The sequence below is a fragment of the Typopeltis vanoorti genome, chromosome 13 (genome assembly GCF_054136105.1).
Source record: "Typopeltis vanoorti isolate ZY-2024b chromosome 13, IOZ_Tvanoo_1.0, whole genome shotgun sequence".
NCBI classification, from domain to species: domain Eukaryota; kingdom Metazoa; phylum Arthropoda; class Arachnida; order Uropygi; family Thelyphonidae; genus Typopeltis; species Typopeltis vanoorti.
Window position 1 is genome coordinate 52588591 of NC_143561.1, and position 17599 is coordinate 52606189.

The 17599-nt window shown below is 35.6% G+C and overlaps 1 protein-coding gene across 3 annotated transcripts in view; it reads right to left on the minus strand.

Annotated features, from left to right (window-relative positions):
- The window catches only part of LOC150100152 (phosphatidylinositol 5-phosphate 4-kinase type-2 alpha-like), a 224196-nt gene that overhangs the window by 165812 nt on the left and 40785 nt on the right, over positions 1 to 17599 (minus strand). For all 3 annotated transcript variants that reach the window (XM_090402421.1, XM_090402420.1, XM_090402419.1), the window contains exon 2: positions 6438 to 6535. In XM_090402421.1, coding sequence (XP_090258547.1) covers positions 6438 to 6535 — 98 coding nt within the window. The remainder of the gene's footprint in view (positions 1 to 6437; positions 6536 to 17599) is intronic.

Genomic DNA, 17599 nt, shown 5'->3' on the forward strand with positions numbered 1-17599 from the left:
AACGAAGATTTACGAAAAAATTGTGACGTTTAGAGATTCTCTTGAAGGACGGCGACAATAAAGACGTAAATGCAATAGAACTATATGATGAGTTATGTACTTTCCGGGGTATTTTTCAGAAGGATAATTTAAATATTCAAAACCCCTTTCGATATTCTTAATTTTATTGTGTCCAATAATTTATCTTTCCCTAACTTTTCAATTGCCTTAAGAATATTATTAACCTTATCTGTTAGTGTAGCGAGTGGTGAATGTTCCTTTAACAAGTTGAAATTGATTAAAACCTACTTAAGAACAAGTATGTCACAAAAAAAGGTTTGTTAGTTTGGTGTTAATAGCTACTGAAAATGATATATGTGTGGAATTAGATGTTAAGACCATTATTTCTAATTTTGTGAATATGAAATCAAAAACCCTAAAATTTTAATTTAAAAAATTTTCAAGTATATTGATGTAATTTAATTTATTTTCTGTTATTCTGTAAAGATGTTATTTTTTTGAATACTTATATTAAATGTTCTAATTATTTCTGAATTCTTTTTCTTATTTTCTCATCTATCTTGAGTTTCTTTTATTTTCCTAAAAGATAGTTAAACTTACAAAAATTATTAAAATTTTTTACAAGTTACTAAGAATTTAGTAACTTGTAAAATGCAAGAATTTTTTAAACTTTAGTTCAAATAAATTTTAACTTTAATTAAAATTCATTTTTAATTTTGTTAGTGATTCGAGTTGGTGAGAAGGATATAATCCCTGTATCATTATATTCAACGATTAAAGTGAAGTGGCTTTATCAAAATTTGCTTTAACTTTTGAGAATTTTTTGAATATTTGTGTTTTTAACGATTATCCTGCCTAGTCAACACCCCCCGGTTCGTTACATTTAGTGAAGCAACGTGTGGCTGTTCTGTCAAAATTTATTTAAGAAATTTCAAATAATTTAAATTTTTATTACCGTAAAAGAACTACACACGCCCGGATCGTTACAGGGGGTGCTTAGATAGACATTGCATGCGGGCGACAAAGACCCTAGTGCCAGCTCTGGGTGAAGTTTTCATTCCTCTTTATAAAGCCTTGATATGACCACATTGGAATTATTGCACTCAGGTCTGGTCACTTGAGTTTATTGGGGATAAGAAAATGGTGTAGAGAACCCAGAGGTAAGTAACCAAGATGGTGAGTGACCTGTGGAATGCTCCCTATGAGGATAGATTGAGTTTGTAGATTGCAAAAGTTGGTTGATAGGGGAAAAAAAAGGGGGGGGGGGATATGATAGAAACATTTAAGTTACTTAAAGGCATTTATAGGATTGATGCAAGGGAAATGTTTCAGCACTGGGGGGGGGGAGAACAAGAGATCATTCCTGGAAGTTGGATAAAAGTGTATGTGTTAGCAAGGGTGTAAGAAGTAGATTTTCTCTTGGAGAGTAGTGAATGAATGGAATGGGTTGCCTGAGTCAGTTGCGAGTGCTTTGTCTGTTAATGGTTTCAAGAAGAGATAAAATATTGTGTTGATAATTTGGGCCTCTCACCATGAGTCAGCACTCCATGGAGTGTTGACTAAACTAAATTTATTTTAATCTAACCAAGTGGAAAATAAACTTCCTTCCCTCGTACTCAATGTTACACAAGCTCAATACAATCATAATTACTCACCACATGACTACAGTTTTGTTATCTCAAGTTATGGAGAGTAGTCCAGAATGCAGTAATGACAAACTTATGTTAATAAGAAGAGCTTTCAGACAAATGTAAGGTAAATAGTGCAAAATAACAGTGAAAAGAACATAAGGTTATCTCTGAAAACTATAAGTGCAGTGTAAGCAAGGGAGTAGCAGATATGTGAATGTTTGAGTGGGTTGTTAATGCACCAATAAGTTTAGTATCAGAGATTGCAGTAAGTTGAATGAATGAATGAACCTTTCAGAAATCTAGAAAATTCATGAGCGTCTGGAAATAATATTAATACAAGTTCATGTTCATGTTGTTTTCTACAATGCTGCTTAGTTTCTCTTTTAATATTCCTGCATATATTTTATATCTTGTATTCAGCAGGCTAATTCCCCTATAATTATTGAATTGTCTTTATTTCCTTTTTTATAGATTGGGATAACCAGTGCTTTTTTCCAAGAGTTAGAGGTTTTTCCAGACATCCAAACCATATTAAAAAATTTCAGAAGTCTTTCATTAAATTTTTCACCTGCATTTTTGTATAGTTCTATATTTATATTGTCAAAATGCCAGGAGAAGACAATATAAATATAGAACTATACAAAAATGCAGGTGAAAAATTTAATGAAAGACTACTGAAATTTTTTAATATGGTTTGGATGTCCGGAAAAACCCCTAACTCTTGGAAAAAAGCACTGGTTATCTCAATCTATAAAAAAGGAAATAAAGACAATTGCAATAATTATAGGGGAATTAGCCTGCTGAATACAGGATATGAAATATATGCAGGAATATTAAAAGAGAAACTAAGCAGCACTGCAGAAAACAAATTACTAGAAGAACAAAATGGTTTCCAAAAAGGCCGATCCTGCATAGATCCAATTTTTACTTTAAAATTATTAATAGAAAAGAGAAGAGAATTTCAAAAAGAAACACACGTGGCCTTTATTGATTATGAAAAAGCCTTTGACAAAATTAGTAGACAAAAATTGTTTAAAATATTAACCGATTTAAACATACCAAACCAACTTTTACAATCTATTCAAGAAATATATACAGGAAATAAAATAGCAGTGAAATTAGAACACACCCTCAGAATGGAAAGATATATCAAGAGGAGTATGACAAGGATGTACCCTCTCACCTCTGCTTTTCAATATATATATATAAATGAAATATTAATAATCTGGAAACAGCATAACCCATTTGGTATACAAATGACCCTGCAAATGAAGATAGATACACTACTATTTGCAGATGATCAAATAGTATTAGCTACATCAGAAGATGACTTACAAAGATCATTAAAATCATTAAATGATATCTCAAAGCAATATAATATGTCAATATCCAAAGAAAAAACAAAAATAATGGCATTCAAAGGAGAAAACCCAATAAGAAGTAAAATAGTGATAGATAATAAAATACTAGAACAAGTAAACACTTTCAGATACTTAGGATGTGATCTATCATACGAAGAAGAAAAAGACATAGACACTAAAATATCAAACTTTGTCAAAGTAAATGGCATAATAAATAATATATTTAAGCCATCCCTGGTACAAAAACACACTAGAATCAGACTATATAATGTCTTGTCAAAACCAACTCTACTATATGGAAACAAAACACGGACCATGAAAAGGAAAGATGAAAAACGAATTCAAACAGCAGAAATGAAGTTCCTCAGAAAACAGCTGGATATACCAAGTGGGACCACAAAACAAATAAAGAAATCTTACAATCCCTGAAAATAAAACCAATTAATTACTACATAAGACAGTACAAACAAAAATGGCTAGAACATTTAAATCGAATGGACAACAGCAGACCACCAAAAATATTATACAGATACAAAATATGTGGAAAAAGAAGAATCAGAAGACCAAGAAAGAGCTGGCATGAGACCGGAACAGGCCAGATGGCCTAAATTCCATGTTAGGAAGAAGAAGAAGACAAGTTCATGTTCAACGCCCCGATATTAAACAAAATCATAAAAACATTAGTTTATTAGTGTTAGATCGTAATTTCTTCTCAATCACGTTTTATCATCTTACAATTCTCTCTCTTTAGTATTTAACTAGTTGTAGGCTGATATATCAATCGAATATGAAGAAAATTTATATTATACTGCGCCACTCCATATTCTGAATTGCAAGAGCAATTTAGATAAATCAACCTTCAACTGTATTAGGTTATCATAAGCTGATTTTAGGCCGAGGTTTTTATTCTTACTACACAGGGTTCCCGCTAAGATTCGTATTATTTTAATGAACGGTGCAATGAAACAATCAGGCAATTACAAGATCCAATTCAAATAAAATTATTTAATGCAGCGTCACATAAATTACATCATAACACAGTATTCCAACAGGGACATTATAATAAAATGAATATAAAGCTCTCGTTAAGATTCTAGTATACTATTCAGCTGAGTTTAAACTTTATAATTATAGATTATATTTAACAGATCTTATTCTTCTTATTACAGAGAACTTCTATCATAACCTTACTCTGATGAAGGTTACATCTCAAAACATTTAAATATCAAATCAGTTCAAGATATTCAGAAAGAATACAACCAGTGAACCATCACACATTTATTTGTAATTCTCTAAGCTCAGTTAATCAAAATTAGTTCTTGTAAGTATGAGATTCCTAAATTACAACAAATATGCTTCTCAATATTCTCGTTCAGTCAATGAACACTTAATTCAATAAAATAGCACTTGTCACTTGAAGAGGGAAAAGTCTTAGCACATCACACATTAAATCTTGACTCGCTGAATGCAACAACTAGGAACAATTTACTTTCGGCGGAATTAATTTTCGTTACTTCTCACTAAGTATAGTATAGGTAATCTTACCAGAATATAGCTTCATAATATCTTAAGGAGATCGAACAAAAATTTTTAAAGTCCTTGCTGACTTTTACTTTGTAGTAACACAAACTTAAAAGAATCTTCCATTTCCATGACTGATTTATAGACTCGGGAGAATATAACCTTTATGCACTTGTTTTAAATTATCCACCTATTTCTTCTTTTTCTTTACGTATTAACCTATTTCTAGCACTATTTCACTCTTAGGCATTAGGAAGTTTGGGTAAAAATCCAACTCAGAAAAAAGTAAGTTAAATTGCCAAGCAATTCCCAGTCCTTTAAATTCCGTTTTTGGCACATCAAAATTCCCCTCCAGTCTCCAGCTACCGTTCTCTATACTCCCCTACTCAATTCTGTTTTTACTTTTGTTTTCGTATCCACTCCTTCCTATTTTTCCTACCAAAAACTGGTTCTCATCAGTTTAGCTCGCATCAAACTTGCCTTTCCCTTCATATATAGTAGTACATGCTCCAGCATGCGCTAGGAGAAATTTGCATGTTTTCTCATAACAACTAATCAAATGATACCACAAAGAATCTTCTGGATATATTAAAATTACATATATTATAGTTCCTTATATTATTATCAAAGGAATAAAGTAAATAAAATAATTGACACTTTAATACAGAGCCTTTTCATATCTAAAATATATTTTAACGCGTTTGGTGCCATGCTACTTCGGCATAGTCTGTTCCCCCTATGCCGAGCAATTTCACTTCTTCGAGGTCAGTACGGTAATCTCGTTGCCGACGGTAAGCATCATACGAATATACTCGTAGTTGGCTTGTACAGAGCATATATGATCTATGAGAATACACAGTTTTGATGCTAGCCCCACAAGCCAAGCATTTTCACTTCTTCAAGGTCAGTACAGTAATCTCATTGCCGGCGGTAAGCATCATATGAGTATACTCGTAGCTGGCTTGTGTAGCTGGTTTACCAACTATGAGTATACTCGTAGTTGGCAGCGAACGTATTAAAATTACATAAATAACATTTTATAAGCAAGAGACTAACGAAATAGATTTAAATAAGTCTTGCTCGTGATATGGGAGGTCATGTTAATTATGAATGAAGTATTATTATTTACAAATATCTTCATTCACAATTTAACATTAGTAATATTTGGTAACAAGCACAGAAACAATAATCGAGAATTCATAACTTATTTTAACAATATCATAGCACCAAACAATTATAAAAGCATGTTTATTAACTACTTATATTTTGCTACATTTCAAACTGACATCCTTGGTGCAAAACAACATGTTACGGTTTCTTTATGAAAAATTTACGAAAGACAATGAGGAAGTGAAACATTACACTTGTGTAGAATTGACCTTAAGATGACTTCTCCCAATTGTTTGCAAATTTAATGCAGCCATACTTGTTAAGGTTAGGAAAATACTACACAGCCATTGATTGAGGACCCTAAAAATAGTTTTTTCTGACCTGTAATGACTTCTATATAGCATACTGGTTTTCTTCCATCTAATCATGTGTGAAGGAGTGTCCAAAGCATTGCCTGCCAGTCCATATTTATCATAATAATAGTAGAAAATGTATTTTCTTCTCCAAGACAGATGTTAACTTCAGTTGGCCAACTTTTCCCTGTCACTTGGCCTTTTATACAATATTAGAGGGTGCAAAATTAGGACTTTTTGTCTTTTGTCCTGAAAATGTTAGTTTGAATTCCAGTGAAATGTATGCATTAATAAACATCTTTTTATAATTTAGATCTGTTTGATGTTGTAATACCATTAAAATAAGTTATGAATAACGTCCAACACCTAAGCTTATCAAGCACATGCAATAATTGAGAGGTAATTTCATTATTTATATACATATCAAAAGAAGTAAATCCTACTACTAGTCCTAATCATACTTGTTGAAATGATGATTGTCCACTTTGGTCTTGGAAAAGGCTTTAAAATCATCAGGAAGTAACATGACAGGAATAGTAATATGTGTTAATTCACTTATCTGTAAGCAACATAAAACACATATGTAGAAAACATGTAGATAAACATAATAATACTTAAATTTTCAAAAATTACACGTAGCATTATGAATTTGCACAGATAAATCATAACATACATGTGACACCTTCAAGGAGTCCAAGAAATCACTGCAGGAGGGCGCACTCTACTCTACATAATTCATCATCTCTCCTAATCCACCAACTATTACCACGACCACAGACACTACCACCACAACAACCAGAATATTTCTAAATTACATGTTCTCGTGGCTGATTTGTCTGTGAGCAGGATGCAAAATCTGAGTTTGAGGAAAAAAAAAAAAAAAACTGCTACCTCTGTGAGATTGCCTAACTCACTTTCAAATGAAAAAGCCCATAAAAAGATTGCTCTCATCATGACGAGAATCAAACTCAGGTCTTTTCCAAATGAAGATTGCAACTTCCTGTTGTTCTTGTAATTGTGCTATGGAAGCACTTAAGCCTAACAACAATATCATATCACCTAAGAAATGCAGACAAAAAAATAATTAACATAAAATTTATGAGTTTTACTTATTACTTTGTACTACAAGTAAAAAGGCATGATTAATTTTTGCACTAAAAATGTGATTTTTAGACATATTTACATTTAAAAGTATATTTACAGGGTAAGAGTATTTTGGAAACTAATGAAGATTAATGCGACACCTTATATATTATATACTCGTATAGGAAAATATGACTTCTGCATTACTTCAACCTTAGTATCACCTCTGAGCCTGGCTCCCACTGATGAGACTTAAATAAAGGCCCAAACCGGTCTGGGTAACCCTTCCCATAATGCACAGCATTATACATGTCTGTAAGGGTATGTGCTTTGCATTTTTATTATTATTATTTTATTTTATTTTTTTTTCCGGGAAACTCCAAGGAGTCGACAGACTCATCGAGGGAGGCCCTAACATCATGTCTGGAACAACTATTCAACATTCACACAGTATCTATCATATCTTGCCTTGAACTCATTCACGATCGTAGCACCCACAACAGACTCTGGAAGCTTATTCCACTCATTCACCACTCTAAAAGTAAAAAACCTAGCTCTAACACCCTTGTCAACCACGCTCTTGCCCAGATTCCACGCATGGCCCCTAGTCCTCCCACCACCAGTCATATTTTCAAAAATATCTTCTGGATCAATCTTATAAAAACCCTTCAGTAATTTGAATGTCTCAATCATATCACCCCTCCTTCGCCTATCGTCCAATTTCTGCAACCCACAAATCCTCAACCTATTCTCATAAGGTTCATTCCACAGTCCTGCTATCATCTTGGTCACTCGTCTCTGGACCCTCTCCACCTCCTCCCCATCACGAAGAAACCCTGGTGCCCATAACTGGGCACAGAAGTCCAGATGGGGTCTTATCAACGCTCGATACAGAGGAACAACAACTTGTTCATCTCTGCATGTTAAAGTATTTTTCATAAGCCAAGTGATTTGGTGAGCTGTTTTAGTCACTTTTGCAATGTGCCCCCTAAACTTCAACTCCCTATCCACCAGCACTCCCAAATCCCTGGCCTCATCAATCTCCTGGAGTACGGTTCCACCAGTGCGATATACTGCTGCTGTTCTTTTCACCCCAAAGTGAATAACCTTACACTTTGCCACATTAAACTGACATCCATTTTTCCTAGCCCAGTCCTCCAAACTATCCAAATCATCCTGTAAAATTTTAACATCCTGTGAACTCACAATTGCTCTACCCAACTTTGCATCATCAGCAAACAAGTGAACACTTCCTCTCAAATCCTTTCCAATATCATTGATGAACAAATCGAAAAGCAGTGGTCCAAGAACAGAGCCCTGCGGCACTCCACTAGTCACAAGATGTCTTTTTGACTCCACTCCTGAATAAACCACTCTCTGGTATCTCTCCTTCAACCACCCTCCTATCCATCTTACCAACCCTATATCTCTCCCCATCTGCTCCAGTTTACTGATTATGGTTCCATGTGGTATCCTGTCAAAGGCCTTGGCAAGGTCCAGTAATCACTGTAAACCCATTACCCCTATCCAGTTCAGCCGTCACTGTGTTATAAAATGTGAGCAAGTTACTGAGGCATGATCTACCCTTCACAAAACCATGTCGTCCCCCATACAATATCCCATTTTCATCTATCCAATCCTGTATTCTTTTCTTGACTAATTTCTCTAAGATCTTGACAATGATTCCTGATATGCTAATCGGTCGGTAATTTACAACAGCAGTCTTGGAACTATTTTCCCCTCCTTCCACCCGCTCGGGACTGACCCGAGACTCAAATTAAATAAAATGGTCAAGGGTACTGACAATTCTTTAGCTGCTTCTCGTACTACACGAGCTGGTATACCATCCAATCCCACAGATGTATTGACATTGAGGTTATGCAATAGACTACTCACCTCCACTTCATTCACCACAATTCCCGTATAATCTACTGGTTTATTCGTTTCTGCAATGTCACCACCTGGATGATATATTCTTGCAAAGTGCTCACTCAGTAACTCAGCTATCTCAACTGATTCAGTTACCTCCCTACCATCGGCATTCTTTAAAATCATTCTGCCATGTACATTTTTCCTTTTACTTGCTACATATCTAAAAAACTGTTTAGGATTCTCTTTAGCCTGCATGGCCAATGTTCTTTCATAATCCTTTTTTGCTTTTCTTACCACACTCGTCACCCTTCTGGCGTGCACTTTATACCGTTCATGTGCCTGCCGGTCACCTTTCTCTTTAAATTCCCTCCATAGTTGTTTCTTTTTTTGCAGTTCAAGCTTAATGGTGTTATTCATCCATTTAACCCCTACTTGATTTATTATTCGGACTCTAGTTATACAGTCAGCCATTGCTTCATGCAAGCACTTCCTAACTACCTCCCATGCACTATCAACTTCTAGTCCTTGCAGTTGTACATGCCATGGCACTGAGCCAATCAAACTCCTAAGCTTGTCATACTTTCCCGCCCGATAATTCCACATGTACCCTGTCTTAATTGAAAATTCTACACCTTTAGCCACCTCCCAAGTCAAGACCCTATGATCACTCTCACCGATTGGTGGCAATGTGGTCATATTTGTTACAGCCAATCCTCAGATGTAATTACTAGGTCAAGCACTCTCTGACCCTTAGTATTTTCCATTACATGCTGTCGCAGATAGTTATCCCTTAATAACCGCATAAAATCCAATTCCTTCCTCCCGTGTGTCCTCTCCTCACTCCAATCAATGCGACCATAGTTGAAATCTCCCATAATAATCACCCTCCTTCCACTCATTTCTTCTATTTGCTTGTGCATACTGTCACCACCATCTTTTCCATCACCTGGTCTATAGCAGCACCCAATTGTATATTTAGTTCTGCTAGCCACAATCTCACACCAAATGGCCTGAAATGTGCTCTTTTCTCTATCCTGCAATTCAACTTCTATTCTTCTTGGCTGTAGGAGAATATCATCAACAATACTCCTCCCCCCTTTTTATTCTCTCTGTCATTCCTGAACACACTATACCCATCACATTCAATCCCACTAGCTATATCATCTACAGTCAGCCATGTTTCACTAATACCAATAACCTGTGGTCTGGAAGTGCCAACCATGGCCAAAAACTCTTCCTTCTTGTTCCTAATACTCCTAGTATTAGTGTACATGAATTTAAGACCCCCATTAGCCCCAACCCTACCTTGATGCCTTATATTAACTATATCACTCTGGTTTGTTGTCCTTATTTGCTCTAGCATATTATATTCATTCTTACATTCAACTGCCTCTCTAAGGACTGTATATCTACTCCCCCCCCCTTAACAAATGTAGTTTCCCTGAATTTGCACATCCACTATATTCAGCAACACTCTCTCAAGTCTTCTTACACCGTAACCATTCAAATGCAGGCCATCCATCTTATATAGATCCTTTCGCCCATCAAACTCACTCCACACGTCCACAAATTCCACACCACTCGTCATACATAACCCACACATAAAGTCATTCGCAATTATGGCCCTCCTTTTAAACATTTCACTGTCATACCGTGGCAAAAGACTAATCATTCTAACTCTCTCACTCTTTTCTTTTGCTACCTCAAACAACTCATTCAGGTCTTCTATCATTTCCATTTTATCTCCTTTCAAATCATTTGTACCTGCCACAACAATCATTTCTTTCACCCTTTCCTTTTGCTCTCTAATAGACTCAGTTACATCCTTTATGGTCGCACCAGGTTGGTACGATTTTGTCAAATCCTCTACTAACACACCTCGTACTAACGAGTCTCCATACAGCACTCTATCCTTCATTTTGTTCATCTTCACATTCATACGCCTATTTTTCCTGTCATACCTTTTATTACTGGTTGGTTCATTCAGTCGACTTTTGTTCATGCACTCTAGCTGCTGTTTTGCCCTTTCTATCGCACCATTCAACAACGCGATCTCACTGAATGCATCTATCTCATCTTTTTTATTCTCTGAGAAACCATTAATACTATCATTCACACTTTCTACATTCACACTCTCATAATTCTCATGTACAACCTTGCCGTTTCTTGTCATATCGCTATTTTCTTCATTCTGAAGTTTGACAAAATTATCACACTCACGATCCGAAATACACTTCAATTCCTCATTCTCCCTACATTTTCTACACACATTCAATCCTTTATTATCATCTATCCACACTACGACCGCACTTCGCAAAGCGTACATTTCACTGCTAGTACACTGACTCATTTCTTTTATACTACCGTTCTTTGATAAAGATGGCGAACCATCATTACTGGCTGCCATTTTCCTTCGTACAGGTGCCATAATTATTGCAACGTGTTTTATCAAATAATAAGTTATAATACACCAAAAACACACAAATAGATGCACTAAAATACACAAGGCAAACAAAACCACGCAATATTAAGTAATTTTATCAACGATAACTGAAAATAATACTTATCTTATCAGGAGCTTGCACGTACACTCCGTTTGCATTACTTAAAAGACGCAAGCTGTCATTTGGGATACTAAGGCAAGCGATGTGAAATCATTAGCTTCTATGTTCGAGTTGCCCCAGTCCTGAAAATACTTCGGGCGCAAACTTTCTTTGCTTACACTTGGATAAAGGATTAAACCAAGTATATAATTTCTTGGTATCTTTAATTGATAGTATAACCGACTGGAAAAACTTACAACAAGCTTTATGGAGGGTAGAATAGAAAATGGTCATCAAGGAAGCAGCAAAGGAAAAAAATATAGCATGTACAATTTTATGAAAGAATTTGAAATTTTGTGCTAAGATTTTCACTGATTGGAATAAAAATTGTAAAGAGTGAAAAACAACTAGTGAGTGATATATATGAATATAAAAGAAAATTAAGTAGTATATAATAGTAAAAAAGAGCAACAAAATGTTTTCAGACACCACGAAATATGACTGAGGCTGTGAAAAATGCAGAAGAGAAGAGAGAGAGAGAGACTGATATACTAGTAGGAACAAACAATCTAAAAGTGAAAAAATGTGGTATGAGAGAGAGAGAATGAAAGAAGTGTTAGAAGTAGAATAGGGAACTTGGAGGTGGGGTAAAGAGTTTTGGATCTAGTGATAATCAGATGTGATGGTACCTTTTAGGAATGGATATATATATATATATATATATATATATATATATATAGAGAGAGAGAGGGGGGGGGTATGTTGGAAGTTTTTTCCAATTGGTTAGACCAATGGTCGGCAACCTGCGGCTCCGGAGCCGCATACGGCTCTTTGAATGAATAATTGCGGCTCTTTTCGTTATTAAACGATCTATCTAAACATAGAAATAAAAAGAAATTTTTTGTAGGTCAAATGACCCCTAACCATATGTCGATATTCAAAAAACGTCAGTTTACATTGGGCGCGATCAGCCAGGCAGAGCGCTACTTTGTAGCAAAATTTAATTGCTACAAATTGAATTAATTTGTAGCGAATGGCTATCGCTATGGTAGCGCTTGCCTGTCTGAACGCGCCCATTGTCTTCGCATATAGTGCAGGTGTGGTCTGTAAATCTGCTCACTTTGTTAAAATAAGTAAAGGCTTGTAGTGGACGTTGTCGTGCTTTTATTTACTGGTGATTGTGTTAGGTAACGTGAATATTGTAACATTCAATTAAATATTAACAAAATAAAATATTTTTATAGTATTTAAAATGTCAGCAAAGAAGAGAAAGATAGAACAAGAAAATCGGGAGTTTAAAAGTGAATGGACCGAAACCTACGCATTTGTAGCAAATACAGCAGGATCTCCAATGTGTTTAATACGCCATGAAAAGCTTTCAAATAATAAGAAATCAAATATACTAAGACATTTTTTAAATAAACACGATACATTTGACAAGGCATATCCACGGGGAGATGAAAGAAAAAAGCAGTAGAGTTGCAACGCAAAGTAAACCTAACTAAATCTTCATTTTCCAAATGGATAGAAGAATTAAGAAATACAACTATTGCTAGTTTTATGGCCGTTCAAGAAGTTGTTAACCGAGGAAACACCAGGATTCTCCATTGCCTGTGACGAATCATGTGATGTGGATGACATTGCACAGATTGTACTTATTTGTAGATATGTAAACTCTCAAGGACCTCAGGAAGAATTACTCGATATACTGCCACTTACAGGACAAACTCGTGGAGAAGACATTGAAACTGCTGTTACCACTTGCTTGAAAAGTAAGGGTATTAATATTAAGAAAATAATATCTATCGCGACTGATGGGCGCCGACCATGAAAGGTACAAAAAGAGGTTTTGTTTCTTTATTTAAAAAACAAATTTTGCATGATGTGTTTTCCCTTCACTGCATAATCCATCAAGAGCAATTTTGTGCACAAACTTTTCCAAAAGAGATAACAGTAGTGATGGATTTGGTTGTAGAAATTGTTAATAAAATAATGGCAATACCGCTACATCATCGGAAATTTTGTGAACTTCTTAAAGAAATCAATTGCGAATATTCCGATCTTCTTTTGCATAACAGAATAAGATGGCTTTCCAGAGGTGCGGTGTTGATGCGATTTGCCACCTGCCCTGGAGAGGTTAAGTTGTTTCTAAGACAAAAGGACCTTGAACATGCACAGTTAGAAGATACTCATTGGTTACAAAAATTCTACTTTATGGTGGATAGGACTTCCCATTTAAACGCACTAAATAAGGAACTACAGGGAAAGGGAAATGCAGCAGTTTTGCTTTCAGAAGAAGTGATTTCATTTGAACAAAAATTATATTTGTTTGCGACAGACTTAGAGAAAGGCACATTATTACATTTTCCTACGCTGAAGAAATATCAACAAGAACAAGCTGATAATTCCATAAATTTAAACTTTTTCAAAGAAATTGTGGTAAATATGCGATCTGAATTTAATGGGAGATTTGAGGAGTTTAGAAAGAACAAGGCAACTATATCATTTTTATTGCGACCACTTGAAATTAATCCTGCCGAACTAAATTTTTCACCCTTTGCTGGAATTGATGAGGCTGCATTTCAACTTCAGTTAGAGGACCTGAAAACCCAGGATTTGTGGAATTCAAAATTTAGAAATCTTAAGCTGACCTGGAGGAGTTGGAAAGACAAAAATCTACCCTTGCAATACAATACAAATGGTCTGAAATAGAAGATCTTAAAAAGCAAGATCAGATTGTATTTGACACGTGGAATTGTTTACCGGACACTTACATTCAGTTAAAAACATACGCATTTGGACTTCTATCGATTTTCGGATCGACATATTTGTGTGAGCAAATATTTTCTAATATGAATTTTATTAAAAGTAAGTTGAGAAACCAACTAAACAACGTGAGTTTTTCGTCATGTTTGAAAATGAAAATTACGGCATATTCGCCGTATATTGAGAAACTATCCGAAGAAGTTAAACAGCGCAAGTCGCACTAAGAAGATATTTTAAATTAAAAAAATAAGTATGTTATTGGATTTTATACATACGCTTTTGTAAGGAAAAGGAAATCTTTTGTTTTATTATTTAATATTTTAAAATATCATATAATTTCATGTGACATGTCACCCCTGTGTTTTTGTTTTACAAGTATGATAATGTGTTAATGTAAAAAAACAGTGCGGCTCCCTAATTTTTTTTTTTAACAGATATAATTTTAAAAATGGCTCTTCACTCCAAAAAGGTTGCCGACCCCTGGGTTAGACTATAATAAATTTAGTTTAATCCTTTATCCAAGTGTAAGCAAACAAATTTTGTGCCTGAAGTATCTTCAGGACTGAGGCAACTCATGATAAAGGTGGTAAAGCACCTTTACCAAGAATTGCCTAAGTAAAGGTGTCTCGGTAAAGGTGGAAAAGCACCTTTACCACGAGCTGCCTCAGTCCTGAAGATACTTCAGGTGCAAACTCTGGTGCTTATACTTGGATAAAGGATTAAACTAAATTTATTATAGACTAACCAAGTGGGAACAAACTTCTTATATCTTTCTCTAAATCCAGAGTAATTTAATAATAAGGTGAAACACCTTTTGGCAACTCATATAGGTAAATATGACTTCTCCATTGCTTCCATCTTGGTATCACTGCCTCTGGGTCTGGCTCCCACTGACGAGACCTGAATAAAGGTCGAAACTGGTCTGGGTAGTGGCCCTTCCCTTAATGCATAGCATTATACATATCTGCAAGGAGATGTGCTTTGCATTATGGGAGATACTAAGATAAGGAGTGATGAGAGCTTGGTCCACCTTTAGCACGAGTTGCCTCAGTCCTGAAGATACTTCAGGCGCAAACTTTGTTTGCTTACACTTGAATAAAGGATTAAACTAAATTTATTATAGAAGGAAAGTATGCTCAACTTAGATAGCAGCTTCAAGTGATGGCAGGATAGGAAGAAATGTATGGGAAAGAAGCGAACAGCAAATAGGAAACATTCAAAAGGGTATTTGAAAAGAACAATGTTACACTGTATTCCCAGAGTTAGAAAGATAAATCAAGTGCAATAGGAAAAAAATTATATGGAGAAAATACTGAGAAAAAAGGGATGAAATACTTCATGAGCAATACAAAGCATAGGTTAAAGGAAATCCAGAGGATTTTTTTCAATATATGGCATGATCCAAAATATGATCCACTACAGCTAACTGACCATAGTCATGTTTTTCTCAAGTATATGGTGGGTAATCTTCACAATTGGCCTGCTAAGGACAGACCAATGAATGTATATATCATTATCAGCCATTGTCGATCCACTGCTGGATGAAGGCCTTTCCAAGATTACTCCAAAACTGTCTGTCCATGGCTCTCTTTTCCCACGTCACTCCTGCAAATCTCATGATATCATCAATCCACCGTGATTTAGGTCGGCGTCATGGTCGTTTTTCCTCTCATGGAATCCAATCCAGTACTTCTTTTGTCCATTGTTGATCTTGTCTTCGAGCAATATGCCCAGCCCATTGCCACTTCAGATGTTTCACTCTTCCTATGATGTCAGAGACTTTGGTTTGATTTCTTATCCTTGTATTCCTTTTGTGATCCAATCTTGTGATACCAAGCATAATTCTTTCCATGCTAAATTGTGTTGTTCTTAATTTTTGAATTTCCTTTGCATTCAGTGTCCACGTTTCACAGCCATATGTCAGTATGCATGGCCCACAGGTCACCTGTGGCCCGCAGAGCTTTTTGCCGTGGCCCACCAGCCATTTTGAAAAAATAACTACTTAACATTAAAACATGACTAAGTAAAAAATCGTTTCAATGAAACCTGTGGGCCACTAAGCTATACTGCGGTATTTAGAATTGTAAGATGCTTTCCAGATATACAAGGAACGCTGTGCATTTAATATTTTACATGAAATCCTATAAAAATAAATATTAAATAGACATGCTTCTTCAGCCATCTACCAGCATGCGGTACTTAAGTACTAGTACTAAAGTCACAGGTAGATGGCTAAAGCAGTAGTTCATTCGAGTGCATTTTCTAGTGCCTTCCAGATACATCTTGAAGGTTCTTGATACTTGATCTCATTATTTTCATATAAATATATACAAGAGGATCTCATCCACAGTCAGATCATCCACAGTGTACGCTTATACACGAATATCACGCACGAACAGTGTGATATTCGTGTATAAGCGTACGCAGGTTTGTCGTGTCAGCCATAGCCCATTGTGGTTTTATATTGCCAGACTTTTTTCATTAGTATGAGACATATTCAGCTAATAATAACCATTACACGGCCATTCTGGATAATTTTTTGGGTTCACCTTCCATCACTATGGCGTCTACGAGTAAAAAGCGTAAATCAAGTGATTCTTGTCGGGTTTTTAATGAAAAGTGAACCAATTTGTACTTTTTTGTGCTGATTGTCAATAAGCCAGTGTCTTTAATTTATCGTGAGTCAGTGTCAGTATCAAAAGAATACAACATAAAATGACACTATGAGACAAAGCATGCATCCAATTTCATTCACCTTCAAGGGCAGCTTTGTATGGACAAAGTGAACCGTCTCCAATTTGATTTAAAATGCCAGCAGGGTACATTTAAAAGGCAGAGTGAAGAGAGCAAAGCATGCATCAAAGTGAGTTATGTAATAGCTGAAAAATCAAAAGTCTTCTTGGACGGTGAGTTTGTGAAAGAGTCTCTCATCGCTGCTGGGGATATTCTGTGACCAAATAATAAAGAAGTGTTTAAAAAAACGAGTTTGTCTGGGAGTAACTGTAGCATGACATGTCGAAGAACTTGCCAATGACATTGAAGGAACTTTAAAAAAAAAAAACCGGTCATCCGAATTTGCGTTATATTCACTTGCTTTAGATGAGAGCACAAATCTGAAGGATACAGCACAACTGGCTATCTTTGTCAGTGGCACTGATCAACAATTCGATGTGATAGAAGAACTGCTAGCGCTCGTACCTATGAAGGGAACGACGAAAGGCACTGATATTCTTAAAGCTGCCAAGAAAATGCTCCAGCGTTTCAACCTCAGCTTAACTAACCTCGAGAGTGTGATAACTGATGGTGCCCCTGCTATGGTGGGAAAGAACGAAGGGTTTCTTGCAATGCTATAGAAAGAA